The 16922-nt window shown below is 37.0% G+C and overlaps 1 protein-coding gene across 1 annotated transcript in view; it reads left to right on the top strand.

The window, feature by feature from the left end:
• The window catches only part of ADAM9 (ADAM metallopeptidase domain 9), a 158157-nt gene that overhangs the window by 107908 nt on the left and 33327 nt on the right, over positions 1–16922 (top strand). The window contains exons 15-16 of the mRNA XM_032413360.1: positions 1159–1264; positions 8451–8634. Of these exons, the coding sequence (XP_032269251.1) occupies positions 1159–1264; positions 8451–8634 (290 nt within the window). The remainder of the gene's footprint in view (positions 1–1158; positions 1265–8450; positions 8635–16922) is intronic.

Genomic DNA, 16922 nt, shown 5'->3' with positions numbered 1-16922 from the left:
TGTACTGTGCTAGATTTCTCAGAAACTAGAGATGTTGACTTTGACCAGACTTCTGCTGTCTCTAGTTTCTGTCTCTCGTTCTGTTATACCCCTTATCTTATGGTGGGTGGGTCAGAAAGAGGACTAAAAATTAAATGGGATGTATTTGTGTTAGTCAGGTCATGGGATAGAATAGTAGAGATCTGTCAACTCCAGATCCATTTTGCAAAAATAGGCAGCTTATCGCAGACTAAAAAATAATTACAGATACATTTTAATGAGGTAAATACTGTTATTTAGCAGTGATATCATCTTCATAGAGGCCTGCGGAAAAGTCTAGGACTAAGGGAACTAGAGTTATTTTTCTTTTTGGAGATTATCTGGAATTTGTAGAGCTCCTTCTGTTCTGTGGAAGGGCCCTGCTAGGGATGTTGCCACGTGCTGTTTGCCCTGTGCGGGTGGTCCTCTGCCTCTTTCTTGTTCCATCTTCTTTCCCCCCACAGCCGTTTTCTTTTAAACAAAACAACATAGCAGTAGATGTGTAAGATAGGCGAGTGAATTCCTTTATTCAATAGAAAGTACTGGCATTTTGGCTGAAAAATATTTTCAAGGAAAATTTTTTAGGAATGTGTAATTGGTGGGAGAATTGAACATGAAGTGATAATACATATATAAGATACAAGAAAGCAAGAACAGATTGCTACTTTATCAGCTGTCATGGCTGTTTGCCACTCCGACTTGTGAGTGGGAGCATCAAAATTCAGCATCTATATGTGGTAAATAAAAAAACCAATAATAATAGCTGGCAGTGTTTTCACCAGCCCTTCCCAGCCTGATCCAACGATGCAGCAGGTACATGTTTGAGAGCCGTGAGAACGGATATGCGGAGAACACCACCAGCCTGTGCGTGTCTTTTCATTTATTTATAATTTTATCTTGTTTAATGGCATTTCTTTTAACGACTTTTCTTTGAGCCCATGCTAACTTTTAAATACAATCTAAGCTTTATTTTTACATTTTGTTGTTAAGTATAAAAGTGGAACAAAAATGTTTTACCTGTGAGGCTTGAAACTTTTTAGAAGGTGTTGAGGCAGTTCATCCTGGTGTATGGGTTGTCATAGGGAATACTTTTATTTCTGAATTAAATTTGCCAAACTTTTTTTTTTTTTAATGTTACAGAAGCCAAGGCTGCCCCAAGAGATTGTTTCATTGATGTGAATTCTAAAGGTGACAGATTTGGCAATTGTGGTTTCTCTGGCAATGAATACAAGAAGTGTGCCACTGGGTAAGTGGAGGCAAGGTTGTGAAGGAACATGAAAGATTGTAAGACCAGTAGTCTCTAGTATCTTTTATAACTCCTTGCGCCTGCTCACTTTCTCCCCCTTTAATACTGAACTTTTCAAACTTAAACTTTTATAACAGAAGACTTCAGAGAGACTCTGAAAAGAACTAGTAAAATAATTTATTCCTTTTGATGTTAACTGTCTAAAATTTAATAGATTTTAGAATCTTTGTTTTTCCTTATTCTACAATAAGAACCTCAAATAAACACTCTTCCTCTTCTTTTTTTCATTAAAAGATTATGCTGGTAAATGTGGAGGTAAAGGTACCTGCAATCTTCATTCTGGATGTTGTTATGTTCTTCTTGCTGTATATAATTTTAAAGTGACAGATTAAAACCTTTCTTGTTTCTATAACATTTGTTTATGGTAAAAATTAATAATTATTAAAAAATTATAAATGAGAAAAAAGTCATCCATAATCTCAATGGGTATATATTTACTAATTTCAATGTATTTCTTCCCCTTTTTTTGTCTCTATGCACTATACAGACACACACTGATATTTTATATAATTGGAATTAATCTGAAATACTGTGCATCTTTTCAGTCTGCTCTACTTCCTACTTTGCCAATTAGTCTGAGCAACTGTAGTGAAACAATGTTTGCTAAGAAGAAATAACAATAGTGATCTCCGTGTTGTACAACCCCACTGACATTTTTAGGTCTTCATGCTACTTGACCTTTCAGTAGCGTTCAACTATGTTGACCGTTTTGTCCTTGAAGAAACCCCTTTCCTTGGCTTCTGTGTGGAAATTTCTTCTAGTATTCTTTTCTGTCTCCAGTTGCTCTTTGAATGTGTTTATTTGTAGGCTCCTCTTTCTCTTCTCAGCCATTAAATGGCGTGAGACACCAGCTATGCCGGCCTGCATGCGGTCTTCTGCCACAGGGCCTCTGTGTGTGCTGTTCCTTCTGGCTGGCATGTTCTCCGCTCCTCCAGATCTTAGTTTCAAAGACTTCCTCAACCTAACAGAACCAGATGCCCTCTTATAGGTGTTCTTACTGCTGTGTACTTTCTCCCCCTTAATATTAGCCAATTTATTTTGTTCTAATTCTTTAACAATTGGTTATTAATATACGGTGTATTTCACAGGATATTCAGAATTTACCTTTCCTGATATATAAAACAGAGTAGATGGAGGGAAAATGAAAAAAAAAACCAAGAAAATATTTCAAAAGGGGATATGAACATGACTTTCAATATCTATCTTGTATAGTTTTAAAAACAGTTGTAGATATAAGTTCTTTAGCATTTATATAGCACTTTTTTGGGGGAAGTCACATTATTATTCTTAATAAATTTTTAGTATATTTAACTTCCATGGGAAGGTTTCATGTCCAAACCACTGCCCTTGTAAGAACAATCATTTAAAAATGATATTATCGGGGCATGTGGGTGGCTCAGTTGGTTAAGCAACTGCCTTCGGCTCAGGTCATGATCCCGGGGTTCTGGGATCGAGTCCCACATCAGGCTCCCTCTGCTCTGCGGGGAGCCTGCTTCTCCCTCTGCCTCTGCCTGCCACTCCCCTCTGCTTGTGCTCTCTCTCTCTCTCTCTGTCAAATAAAGAAATAGAATCTTTAAAAAAAAAAATTAAAAAAATTAAAAAAATAAAAATGATATTATCTTAGAATAAGATAGAGATTTTAAGGGATAATTTTCCATGTAAAAAGAAGATTGAATACAAAACCAGTTCTAAGCATAGAATTTTCATGATTCTTTTATAGTATTTAGGTAAGACCCAGGAGGGCTCTGTTCTGCACTTTGGGGAGATAGGACTGATCTTGGTTAACATAATTTGTCTAAATTAAAATGAGAAAAGTAGGAACATCAATGTTGAAGGAAGGATGAACTGTTTGAAAAATTCTATGCTGCTTTTTCATTGAATTTGGTATGTTGTGTCTTCTTTATCATTCAGTTCATAATATTTTTAAATTTATATTGTGGTGTCTCCTGTCACTCTGAAAGTATATTGCTTAATTTCCAGATATTTGGGAGTATTCTGGTTATCTGGTTGTTTTTGGTTTCTAGTTTAATTCCATTGAGAACATACTCTATGACTTTAATTCTTTGCAGTTTCTTGAGATGTGAATCATTGCCTAGCATATAGCCAGTTTTGGTGAATGTCTATGTACAAGTGAAAAAAAAGTGTATTCTATAGTTATTAGATTATATTCTATAAGTGTCAAATTAACAGTCTTATTCAAATTTCCTATATCTTTGGGTTGTATGTGTGTGTTTTATGTTTGTCCTTTTTTTTTTTTTTTTTTTTTTATTAAAGATTTTATTTATTTATTTGAGAGAGAGAATGAGATAGAGCATGAGAGGTGGGAGGGTCAGAGGGAGAAGCAGACTCCCCGCTGAGCAGGGAGCCCGATGCGGGACTCGATCCCAGGACTCCAGGATCATGACCTGAGCCGAAGGCAGTTGCCTAACCAACTGAGCCACCCAGGCGCCCTTATGTTTGTCCTTAAATTTCTGAGAGAAGTATGTTAAAATCTTCAGCTATGATTATAAAGTTGTCTATTTTTCTTTTTAGTTCTATGAATTTTTTTGCTGTATAGCTTTTGAATTTGTGTTATTAAGTGCTTATGTTACTAGGTGCATCCACATTTAGGATGATTATGTCTCCCAGATGAATTGACCCTTTTATTATTCCCAGATTTTGTTCTTTATCTTTGGAATATTCCTTTGTAGCATTTTTCAGTTTCATTGTTTATATGACTGTTTGGTGGTCACCCTTCATCGGTCAACTGTAAAGTTTAGTGACATGTTTTATCTTTTGTGTTTAGCATAATATTTGGCATATAAAAGTACCTATTAAATATTTGTTGAATGAATGCAGGAACGGATGATATAGCTAATGGGTGGAGAATTAGTGTAACTGATAGAATGAACTGAGCTAAAACCTTGGGATAAGTGGATTAATGCAGACTTGGAGAGAGCTTGCTAAGACATATCTGATCGTTGTCTTTAGCCTGGTTCTGTTCCCATGTTTTTATGAGTAACTTAATGAAATGACAGAAACTACACTTAAGAAACTTATAAATTACTGGGTAGCTGATTTGAAAAACACTTTATAATAGTAGTATAGTATTAATATAGTCATTAGGAATACACATCTGAAGTCAGACTCTGGGTTTGAATACTGCTTCAGCCACTTCACATCTCTGAGACTTTGGACAAGTTGCCTCACTTTTCTCTTTTTTCCCCTCTGTACTTCATTTTTCTGTAAAATGGGGATAATAATGGTACCTATTTCCAGTTGTTGCTTTGAAGACTGTGTTTATGGATGTTAGGACTAAGAAGAGTGCCTGGTCATTGTAGAACTCATCATTATCATTGTTGTCATCTTTGCTATCATTATAATCATCCTCATCACAGAAAATGTATAAAATCTAGAAAAATCTAAAGAAAGTGATATTTATGGTCCTGCCATCCAGAGATACTTCCTTAAATTTTTGTTATATTTCCTTCTTACATATTCACAAACATTTGTGCATCATACATGTATGTACATACATATGTGTACTCAGAGATCCACACAGTATGGTTTATACTATTTTATAAATTCATGTACTTACTTTCCACTATATTAAGAGCGTTTATAGGATGTAACCAGCTTCTTTTAATCATTTCCTTATTTTAAAAATTCAAGGTTTGTAGTAAATTGCTATTTTAAATAGGGTTGTGATATATACAGCTTAAGTATTTGTTTATTTCTCTGCTTATTTTCTTAATAGATTTTTCTCAAAAAGTATGGATAAGTTTTAAGGCTCCTCATGGCTACTTCCAAATTGACCTTCAAAACATTTAATTGATTTATGTTTCCACTGTCCCCTCACCAATGCTGAGTGTTATCTTAAAAGATACAGTTGACCTTTGAACAACATGAGGGTTAGAGGTGCCGACTTCCCATGCAGTGAAAAATTCACTTATAACTTTCGGCTCCCCCAAAACTTAACTACTAATAGCCTACTATTGACAAGAAGCCTTACTGATAACAAGACAGTTGATTAACACATATTTTGTATGTTACATGTATTATATACTCTGTTCTTACAATAAAGTAGGCTAGAGAAAAGAAAATGTTATTAAGAAAATCATAAGGAAGAGAAAATATATTTATAGTCCTGCGAAAAATCCATGTGTTAAGTGGACCCATGCAGTTCAAACCTGTGTTGTTCTGGGGTTATCTGGACTTTTCCAATTTGTTATATCAAATAGATATTTCATTTTTATTTTAAATGAGTTTATAAATAATTATTTAAGCTTGTTGTTGTTCAAAACATGTTTAAAGGGATATAGAGAAAAATTCTGGCTTCTACTCTTATCCTTTTTCCCTGTTCCTACCAGATCAGGTGTGTGTTCTTTTAGCAAAAATTTTTGTGTCTTTCCAGAGTCTTTGTGCAAATGCCTAGTTTTATTCCCCATTGTCTTCCACCTCCCTGTCGTGCATACTGCAGACACTGTTGTGCAGATCATATTGTTGTGTGAAAGAGCTGTCTTGTCTTTCAGTATATAAATGGTGTCATCTTTTTTTAAACTTTTTAAATGACAAATTTCAATTATACAGAGGAATAGAAGGAATGGTATGATGAAACCCATATATTCTAGATTAAAACATTGTTAATAATTTATCATATTTACTTTGTCTAGACTTTGCTGAACCATTTTTAAGTAAATTATAGGCATTATGATATTCACTCCTAAATTCTTTAGTATTCGTCTCCAACATATAAGGCCATTCACAATAGCAGTTTCATACCTATCAAAATTAACAATTTCCTAATATCCATGTAATACCTGGTCAATATTAAAGTTTCTCCAGTTGTCCTTAAATTGTGTTTCATAGCTGTTTTTTTCCACATCAGGATTCTATCAAGGATCACACATTGCATTTAGTTGTCATGTCACTTAAGTCACTTTTAATCTAAAATAGTCTTCTTCATTTATTTTTTTCTTTTCAGTGATAGTGACTTAAGGAAATAACTGGGCCAGTGGTCTTTTAGAATGGCCCATGTTCTGGATTTGTTAGTTTCTTCTCAGTGTTGCTTAACTTGTGTCTCTATCCCCTGATTTCTCTATAAATCAGAAGTTAAATATAAAGTCTTAATTAGATTCAGATAAGACATTTTAGGGAAAAATACTTCATAACTGGTACATTATGTCAAGGAGGCACATAATTCTGGGTTGTTCGTTTTATTAGTGATACTAGGTGGCGATGACCAGATCTTGCAACTGTAGAGTTATATTTTTCCCGTTACAACTATCAGATAATATGTGGAGGAGTGATGATTTTATACCATATGAATAGCCAGTTTCCCACCAATGTTTCACCTTGCGGTTTTAGCATGCATTGATGATCCTTGCCTGAAGCAATTATTATATTGAGGCTTGCAGTAGAATTTTCCTTTATAATATAATAGTGAACATCTCTTAGCTTTGTTGGCTGCTTGCATTCCTTATTTTATGAATTGCCTTTTTTATATCTTTGCTAATTTTTTTCTGTGGAAGTGGTTTTTTTTTATTGATTTGTAACAGCTTTTTATATATTGAGTATTTTCCTTTTACTCTTTAATATGTCACTAACACTACACATGAAACTCTAAGTATATCATAGCAACATGAATTTTGGTAGGCTCCAACAGATGTTAACTTAGGTCTGCTTTATGCTATGTTTTGTTTTAGAGGTTTTCATACCTAATTTCAACCAACTATGTGAGATAGACATTATTATTTATCTCTTGTTTTTCAGATGAAGGAACTGAAGCTCAGAAAGTGTAAGCACTTTATTCAAGTTAACTAGTGAATAAATGGTGACATAAGAATAAATGTAAAGTTGAGACAAAATCACTAACTCTTGAGTGCAGGATGGAGGGAAGAGGAGACTTAACAGTATATGCAAAAAGTAAATAGGGGTTTTAGCTAGTGATCAGTTCAAGGGCATCAGCAATGTAATGTAGTTACCATAAAAGCTACTGTAATCTTGGGCCTAATAGTAGTACAGTATCTAACATAAAGGAAATGTGAGCTCCATTTTATTCTTTGCTTGTCAGGCTATAACTGAAATTTCATGCCCTACTTTGAGTACTGTGCTTCAAGAGGCAGTGAGACAGACTGGAACGTATTTAGAGGGGAACTTCCTTGTTCCATGAGAAAGGATTGTAAGGTATTGCTCTGTCGAAGTAAGTATTTAGGAACTACATGATAATTGGCTGCTATGTGGAAGAAGGAGAAGACATTAGCTGTGTGATCTCATGTGGAAAGTCTGGGACCAATGAGGAAAAGTTATAAGGAGATAGATTTTTAACTCAAGAAGTAAAATAGTTTTATGATATCTAGAATGAAAATTTTAGGGAGTGGTGAGTTAGGGGATTAGGTGAGTTAAAGGAAAATAATATCCTATATCACTTGGGAGTGATACCATAGAGGAGATTGAAGTGTAGGGTAGGTGCTTGGATCACAAGACAGCCAAGTAGAAAATTTCAATATAGCATCATAAGAGTTGATGTTAGTGGTATTTAGTGTGTTATGAATGGTTATAGGAAGGGCATTTAGCTAACACAGCCTTGGTGATAGGAATTATAGTCAGGCAAGCCTTCATAATGCTTGTTGTAATGCTGAATCAGTGAATTGAATTAGTGAATTAATGAATTGAGTCTTAAAGTAACTAAGAGTTAACCCAAGCCGAGAAGGGTGGAGTCTTTTCTTAGTTATTTTACAATACAGAATCTAATTTTCTCCTTATTATAACTCTATAAGAAGTCACAACTGAACTTTAGTATAGGCTTATTATTTTCTGTGTGAAAGCATTTATAAAATTATATTTATAAACAACTTTTTCCTTAGACTTTTTTGAGCCCTAGACAGATAGTAAAGAGAGATTAGGTGTGGGGAAAGAAGGAGCATGAACACTACCTGGTACCCTACTAATCCCATCTTAGCATCCACTTATCTCTGCCATATTTGAAGAGAACTGCTTTGATGTGTTTGCTCTCATATGCTTTTTCTGTTGAGATTCCCTTCAACTAAATATCAGTAAACTTTCCTTATGTATCCAAATATGTAATTTTCCTTTTGTATCTACACTGGGTGCATTTTATGTTTGCGTTATTCCTCTATCTTTATAGGAATGCATTGTGTGGAAAGCTTCAGTGTGAGAATGTACAGGACATGCCTGTATTTGGAATCGTTCCTGCTATTATTCAGACTCCCAGTAAAGGCACCAAATGTTGGGGTGTGGATTTCCAGCTAGGATCCGATGTTCCAGATCCTGGGATGGTGAATGAAGGCACAAGATGTGACAATGGAAAGGTAATCAAAGTGTTTTCTCTTTATGAAGTAAAATTTAAAAAATTAAAAGACCCTTATACAAAGTAAGTAGTTGTTCTTTTCTGATTTATAAATGAAATCTATATTTATTATAGAGATTTTGGAAAATACAAAGCCACCAAGGACAAAATTAAGAATGATTGTTATTCTACTATCCAGATATCACTGGCAGTCATCTATTATAATCCCTGGTCTATGTTGCAATATACTGTGCATATTTCTTTCCCTGATCAATGTGCTCTAATTTATTAGCCAGTCTGCTGTTATGGGGGCACTTAGGTGATTGCCAGGATTGTGTGGGTGTATATGCTTATGTGTCACTGTACTAGAAATGTCATAGTGCACATCTACCCACGCTTCCTGCTACCCTCATCACCGCGGTTTGGATCAGATAGGGGGCAAGAATTAGCCAACTCCTGACTTACTACTAGTAGTTTCTATATGAGAAGATGAGCTAGGCCAAATTCCTTTTGGGGGGGAATATATATTAAGAAAGATAATTAAGAGTAGTGCAGAAACTGTAAGAATTCTTTAGCAATGCCATGAATTAAGATCAGGGCTAGAAGGATTATGGCAAACTTCAGTCATATATAAGAGATATAGGGGAGCAGGAGTGTTGAGCAAGTTGAAGAAACCAACTTAGAGGAGAATAGAGGAGGAGGAGGAGGGGGAGAGAACATAACTGACTAATAACGTGACATGTGAAAAAGACAGGTGGACTTGCAAGTTACCTCAATGTCTACAGAGTTTTCAGTACCAATTCTGTCCTTTCCTTCTTACAAAAAGACCCTTTTATTTTTTGCCTGTCTTTGCCACTGTAAAAACTCAATTGCTGTAGTTACTATAAACAGTGCTGAGGCAAATGGCTTTATAAATAAAACTTTCAGAATATTGTGATTGTTTTCTGAGGTTAAACTACTATAATGGGGTATGCATGTCTTTTTTTTTTTTTTTTTTTTTTTAAGATTTATTTATTTATTTGAGAGAGAGACCATGAACGGTAGGGGCCGAGGGAGAGGAGAGGGAGGGAGAATCTCAAGCAGACTCCGCACTGAATGTGGAGCCTGACAGGGGCGCCATCCCACAACCCTGAGCTCATGACCTGAGCTGAAATCCAGAGTCAGACGCTCGACCCACTGAGCCACCCAGGAGCCCTGGGTGTGCATACTTTTAAGGTTTTAGATAGAGTTTTACCAGATTTCTCTTTAGAAAAGTATTTGATAGTTTACCTTCCAACCAGTTTTCAGTGGGAAGTGTTTAAATTCTTCATAACATAATCAAGATTAGCTATCACTTTAAAGCTTTCATTGGTGGTTTCCTTTTTATTTTATCCTTTCTTATTAGTGATGTCAAATTTTTTTTGGTCTCTCTATATTTATTCCTTCTTTTTTGATTTGCCATGGTGATGTTCTTTGTGCACCTGTTTTCTTATTGATTTACATGACCAGATATTAAAAATATATTATAAAACCAATAAAAATTGGCACAAGACAGTACAAACACATGAGTAGTTAGAAATATCAGTAGGCATGAAGAGAAAAAAACAGAATGAAGCCCTAGAATATATACAAATTTAATAGGTAATTTAAATAAGATTTCAAATTAAAGGAGAGAGATTATAAATGAGGTTAAGGCAAATAATAAACCATTCTGAAGAAAATGACATTAGAACTCAGCACACAGTAATGATTCTGAATGAATAAATGATAAAAGGGGGAAAAAAAGAATGCCAACCTCATACTGTATACACTCCACATTCCCCTAGATTAAAGGGGAATTAAATAAAAAACAAAATCTACTAGAAAATACCAGAGAATAATGATCTGATATTATACTGAGAAAGGTCTTATAAAATATTTAAGTAAAGTTAGAAACCGTAAAGGAAAGGAATAACAGATTTGAATACATAAAAATGCAAATATAGCAAAAAAATTACTAAAATCGAAAGAAGAGGCAAGAAATAAACCAGGCAAAAATATTATATATATTTATATATATTATATATTTATATGTAAATAACATTTATTATATATGACATAAATTAATAAAAGTGAAAAGTTGAAAGTGAAGGGTTAGAAAAAGAATAAAAACCTGCTATGTTAACTATAATCACTATGTTGAATATTAGATACCCAGAACTCACTCGTCTTATAACTGGAAGTTTGTACCATTGGACCAAAGTCTCCTCATTTCTCCCACTCCCCAACCTCTGGAAACCACCATTCTACTCTCTGTTTCTGAGTATGACATTTTTTTAAGATTCTACATATAAGTGAGATCGTATGGTATTTGTCTTTCTTTGTCAGACTTATTTTACTTAGAATAATGCCCTCAAGGTCTATGCATCTTGTTGCAGTGGCAGGATTGGTTGTTCAGGAGTGTGTTGTTTACTTTTATTTATTTATTTATTTATTTGTAAAGATTTTATTTATTCATTTGGTAGAGAGAGAGAGAGAGCACAAGCAGTTGGAGCAGCAGGGAGAGGGAGAGGGAGATGCAGGCTCCCTGCCAATCAGGGAACCCGATGTGGGGCTCGATCCCAGGACCCTGGGATCATGACCCGAGCTGAAGGCAGACGCTTAACTGACTGAACCAGCCAGGCACCCCTGTTGTTTACTTTCTACATTTTTATGAATTTTCCATTTTTCCTCTTGTCACTAATTTCTAGTTTCAAACTATTGTGGTTGGAAAAGATACTAGATACGATTTCAGTCTTAAATTTGTTAAGTCTTGCTTTGTCGCCTGACATAAGTTGTATCTTGTAGAATGTTCTGTGTGTGCTTGAGAAGGGTTATGTATTCTGCTGCTGTTACATGGACTGTTCTGTTTATGTTTGTTAGATCCATTTTGGTCTATAAAGTTCTGTAGGTCTGCTGTTTCCTTATTAAATTTCTGTATGTATGATCTATCCAATGTTGAAAGTAGGGTATAGTCCACTACTATTATTGTATTGTCTATTTCTCCCTTCAGTTTTGTTATTATTTGCTTTAAATATTTAGGTGCTCCAGTGTAGGGTACATAAATATCTAAAATTATTATATCCTCATGATGAATTGATTCCTTTATCCCCTTTTCATGACCTTCTTTGTCTCTTACAACCAGTTTTGACTAAAAGTCTATTATATGTGATATAAGTATAGCCATTTACGTGGAATATCTTTTTCTGTCCCTTCACTTTCAACCTGTGTGCCCTTACTTCTAAAGTGAGCCTTTTTTTTAAAAAATCTATTCAGTCACTTTATGTCTTTTAATTGGGAATTTAGTTCATTTATTTTTAAAGTAATTATTGATAGGTATTGATTGCCATTTCATTGTTAATTGTTTTTCAGTTCTTTTGTTCCTTTCCTCCTCTCTTACTGTCTTCCTTTGTGATTTATTTTTTTGTAATGTGTACTTTTGCATGTCTACTATGTTTCTTCTTTGGTGGTTATCATGAGGCTTATATAAAACATTTTGTAGATATAACAGTCTATTTTAAGCTAATAATAACTTACCTTCAATTGCATACACAAGCTCTACACTTAATTCTCTCATATTTTAAACTATTGATGTCATGCTTTGCACCTTTTTATATTGTGCATCCATTAATAAGTTATTAGTTATTTTTATTTTTTTAAGTTTTATACTAGAGCTAAAGTGATTTACATATCACCATTACAGTATTAAGGTATTCTGAATTTAACTGTATATTTCCTTTTACCATGGGTTTTATGGTTTTATGTGTTTTCATATTGTTAGTGTCCTTTCATTTCAACTTGAAGAATTTTCTTTAACATTTCTTGTAAGGCAGGGTTAGTAGTAATGAACTCTTTTATCGTTTGTCTGGGAATGTCTTTAACTCTCCTTCATTTCTGAAGGACAGTTTTGCCAGGTATAGTATTCTTGCTTGGCAATTTTTTGTCATAGTTGTTCAGCACATTGGCTATATCATTCCACTTCGTTCTGGCTTGCAAGGTTTCTTTAGAGACATCCATTAATAGCCATATGGGGGTTCCTTTGTATGTGATGTGTCTTGCTGCTTTCTTTTCCTTCTTTCAAAATTCTCTTCTCATTTTTGTCTTTTAACATTTGATTATAATCTGTCTCAGTAATTTTTGGGTTGATCTTTCATGGAGTTCTTTGAGCTTCCTGTACCTGAATGTCCATATTCTCCCAAGATTTGGGGAGATTTCAACTATTATTTCTTTAAATAAACTTTCTACCACTTTCTTCTCCAGGGACTCCTATGATATGAATGTTCATTTAATGGTGTCTCTTAATTCACATAGGCTTTCTTTACTCTTTCATTCTTTTTTTGTTGTTGTTGTTTCTCTAACTGGCTAATTTCTTTTTTTTTTTTTAAGATTTTATTTATTTGAGAGAGAGAGAGTGTGTGTGCACAAGCATGGGGAGGGGCAAAGGGAGAGGGAGAAGGAGACTCCCTGCTGAGGAGGGAGCCAGATGTGGGGCTTGATCCCAGGACTCTGGGAATCATGACCTGAGCTCAGACGCTTAACCCACTGAGCCACCCAGACACCCCATCTAACTGGCTAATTTCAAACGATCTGTCTTTGAGTTTGCCGATTCTTTCTTCTGGATGAGTAAGTCAGTTCTTGAAGCTCTCCATTAAATTTTGCATTTGTCATTGTATTCTTCAACTCCAGGCTTTCTGTTTGGTTCCTTTTTATGGTTTCTACTTCTTTATTAAGCTCATTCTGTTCATTCATTGTTTTTCTGATTTTGTTTAGTAGTCTGTATTCTCTTTCATTTCATTCACTTTCTTTATGATGATTATTTTGCATTCTTTGTCAGGTAACCTACAGATCTTCATTTCTTTGGGGTCATTTATTAGCACTTTACTAGTTTCTTTTGGTGAGGTCATATTCGCCTGATTCTTCCATGTAGTATTACATTGGTGGCTGTGTATTTGAAGGAACAAACACCTCTCCTGGTCTTTACAGATTGGTTTCATGAGGTAAGGCCCTGCTGTCTATGTTCTGTGTTGATGGGATTACCTCTGGAATATTAGTTGAGCTGAGTTGGAGCTGGTTACAACTCCACAGTGGGGTCTGTGGTGGGGGGACTTGTTATCAGTGGCTTTGGTGGGCACAGATGCTGACTGGTCCCTGAGTGGATTGAATGGCCTCCAGTACCTTGTTCAGTAAGTAGGGTGGCCCTGAGACAAGGGTCTGCTTCCGAGTCCACAGTTGGGTCTTCAGACACCAGGCCTATTACCAGGTGCATGGACTGGTATGGCTCCCATCAGGGAGGGACCTGAGAAGATTGCTGTCTGTTCACTGGATGGGTCCCTGGGTGGCCAGGACTGCTCTCTGACTGGTGGGAAGGACTGGAGCAGAATATAGCTAGTTCAGGATCTCTGGATGTGCAGAAATGGACATCTGCCTTTGGGTCCCTGTGCTGGCAGGACAGCTTGTGGACTAAGGCTTGGAGGTACTGAAACTGAGTATAGATCCCTTTCAGAATCTTTGGGAATGCAGGAGGTGGGTCCCTTGGTTGGCAGATCTGGTGGTGGATCTGTTGGTGTGGCTGTGATGGGGCTGGAGTATAAGGTCCTTGAGGCTTTCTGGGGGTTCAGCTGGGAGTGTCTCATTTGGGGTCCCTGTGCCAGCAAGTGTATTCACAGACTGTGGTTGTTAGGGATTAGAGCCAAGTATAGGGTCCTTTTAGAAATGCTGGGGTGATTGACAAGAGTGTCTCCCACTGGGACCTGGACCCTTCGGACTACTGGCAGACTGTGGCTGTGAAGAAGCTAGAGCTGCTTATAGGGCCTTTCAGGATCTCAAGGGGCATAGATAGGACTTTCTCCTGCCTGGTCCCTGTGCCAGAAGGCCTGTTTAAGGAGTGTGGCTGGGAGGGGCCTGGAGTTGAGTATTTAAAATTTTTTAAGATTCTATAATCCAAGTTTGACAGGTTTATCTCTAGGGGCTCTCAGACTGTGGCCAAGAGGGTCTAAAACCAGTTCATGGACCACTTCAGGATCCACAGCTGGGACTGAGGTCTGTATACCTACTACTTGATGCACATGTGGGTGTGACTCCTCTCAGGTCCTTTGGTATATGGTGCTGGTGACAGACCTAAAGCCAGATGGGTCTGTAGCCAAGTCCTTGGGCTATGGAGCTACTTCTGGGTCTATAGCCAAGCCACGGTTGGTAAGTCAGCCTTCTGGTACAAGCCTAACTTCTCAAAATGGCTCTCCTTAGTCTTGGACTATCCAGGGGTTTCCCAGATCTCCTGCAAAGGCACTTTTGTCATGGATGGATTTCAGATTATTATGTGTGTGGTGGGGGATGTTGTTGAGGGATGTTTTATGAGGTCATTTTGCTGATATCACTTCTTTCTTGTTGGCCTTATTCCTTCTACTGCACACAGATATTTACAATATAACAGGAAAAAATCCTCATATTTCCCCAGTACCCTTGAGGTAGGTAGGGTTGTTTTTTCCTCCAGCTATAAATCAAGACATCCTGGGAAAGGAATATAAGGGACAACTTGAAGGGCCAGTTGTAATGTCCAGAGGTATAAAACAATATGATTGGTGGGGTCTAGAATACTGGAATACAGGCTTTGGCACGTGCTTAACCCTCTGTTTAACCCATGACTGTGAGGGGAGGTGAAGAGTTAGGTATGTTTACCAAAAAAAGAAAGAAAGAGAGAAATAGAGAGAGAGAGAGAGATGGGAAATCATAGATGGCTATCATCTTGCTATGTGCTCACATGACCCCTTTTCAGTGTGCATGTGGAGGGAGAGAAAGAATGCACAAACTCTCTGGTGTCTCTTAATAAAGGCACTAATCCCATCAGACCAGGGTTCCACCCTCATGACCTCATCTAACCTTAATTACCTTCTGAAGTCTTCATTTCCAAATACCATCGTTCAACATATGAATTTTGAGAGGATACAAACATTGAGTTCATAAAGAGAGCCACTAGAATGGACTTAAATTAATAGAAGTAGGATAATACTCATTCCTTTCTGATGCCCATATGCCTTTTTGCTGTTGGGTTGTGCATCCTGCTCAGTGTGGTAAAGGCTTTAAAGCTTTTCCTAAACATTTGCACATTTGAATTATTTTAGGTATTTGTTTGGTTTTTGTTAGGTATTTGGTCAGTGTATTAGTCAGGGTTCTCCAGAGAAGCAGAACTAATAGACTGTGTGTGTGTAAGATTTCTTATGTGGAATTGGCTTACATGATTATGGAAGCTAACAAGTCCTAAGATCCAGTATCTTCAGTAGGCAAGCTGAAGAGCTGATGGTATAGTTCTGGTCTAAAGGCTGGAAGAGAGAGGGCAATTAAGCAGGAAGGAAGACCATGGGCATTTATGCCGTTTCTTCATGTGACTTACTATTACCTTCAGGACCTGCTCAGGCTGTACCATGTATCTGCCACTTTCATTTGGTGATGGAATATTACTGTGCCTGCTAGACTTTAAGGCTTGGTGGGCCAGGTAACACCCAATTCATGATGGACAGTTAAGGTCCCATGGTAACTTGGTGGCTTATAGTTAAGTGTTCAGTCCAGTAAGGCCTAAGTAGCAGGCCATGAGCTGTATCTAAAAAAGAGAGTAGTTATCTGCTGAGGATGGCAGGATTTTCCTCCAGAATCCTAAGTAGTAGTGTAGTGCTGTTCACCTCTAAGGAACTGCCAGAGGTCCAGACAGCATCCCTATCTGCCACTGACAGCACCACTGAATGTGCTGGAGCAAGGGCCTGGTTGGCAGAGCAGTTCGCGGGGCATCCTGGACCTGTTGCAGGATGGTCCACACTCTACTAGCAGCTTTTCAGGTCACTTGGTAAGTGGACTTGAGTAACATGCCCACGTAAGGACTATATCGCCTCCAAAGTAAAAGGCCCACTAGTTGTCTTACCTCTTTTTTGGTTGCCAGCGGGGCCTGATGTAACAACTTATCCCTTCACTTTTGAAGGGAAATCTAGATATGTCCCACGCCACCGGCTCCTAGAAATTTCACTGAGGTGGAAGACTCCTGATTTTTTTCTCAGATTTGCTTTCCACCTCTGACATGCAACTGTCTTACCAATTAGGCTACAGTATTGCTACTTCTTGCACACTAGGTTCAGTCAGAATAATGTCATCAGTGGAATGGGCCAAAGCGATATCTTGTGGAAGGAAAAGTTGATCAAGATCCCCACAAACTAAATTACGAGGTAGGGCTGGAGAGTTGCTGTACCCCTGAGAGGGGACCGTGAAGGTGTATTGCTGGCCTTGCCAGCTGAAAGCAAGCTGCTTCTGGTGGCCCTTATTGGCCAGGGT

Source organism: Phoca vitulina, unplaced genomic scaffold, assembly GCF_004348235.1.
Source record: "Phoca vitulina isolate PV1807 unplaced genomic scaffold, GSC_HSeal_1.0 scaffold15, whole genome shotgun sequence".
Lineage (NCBI taxonomy): Eukaryota > Metazoa > Chordata > Mammalia > Carnivora > Phocidae > Phoca > Phoca vitulina.
The sequence above is the reverse complement of the archived record's forward strand: the minus strand, read 5'-3'. Positions and strand labels throughout refer to the sequence as shown.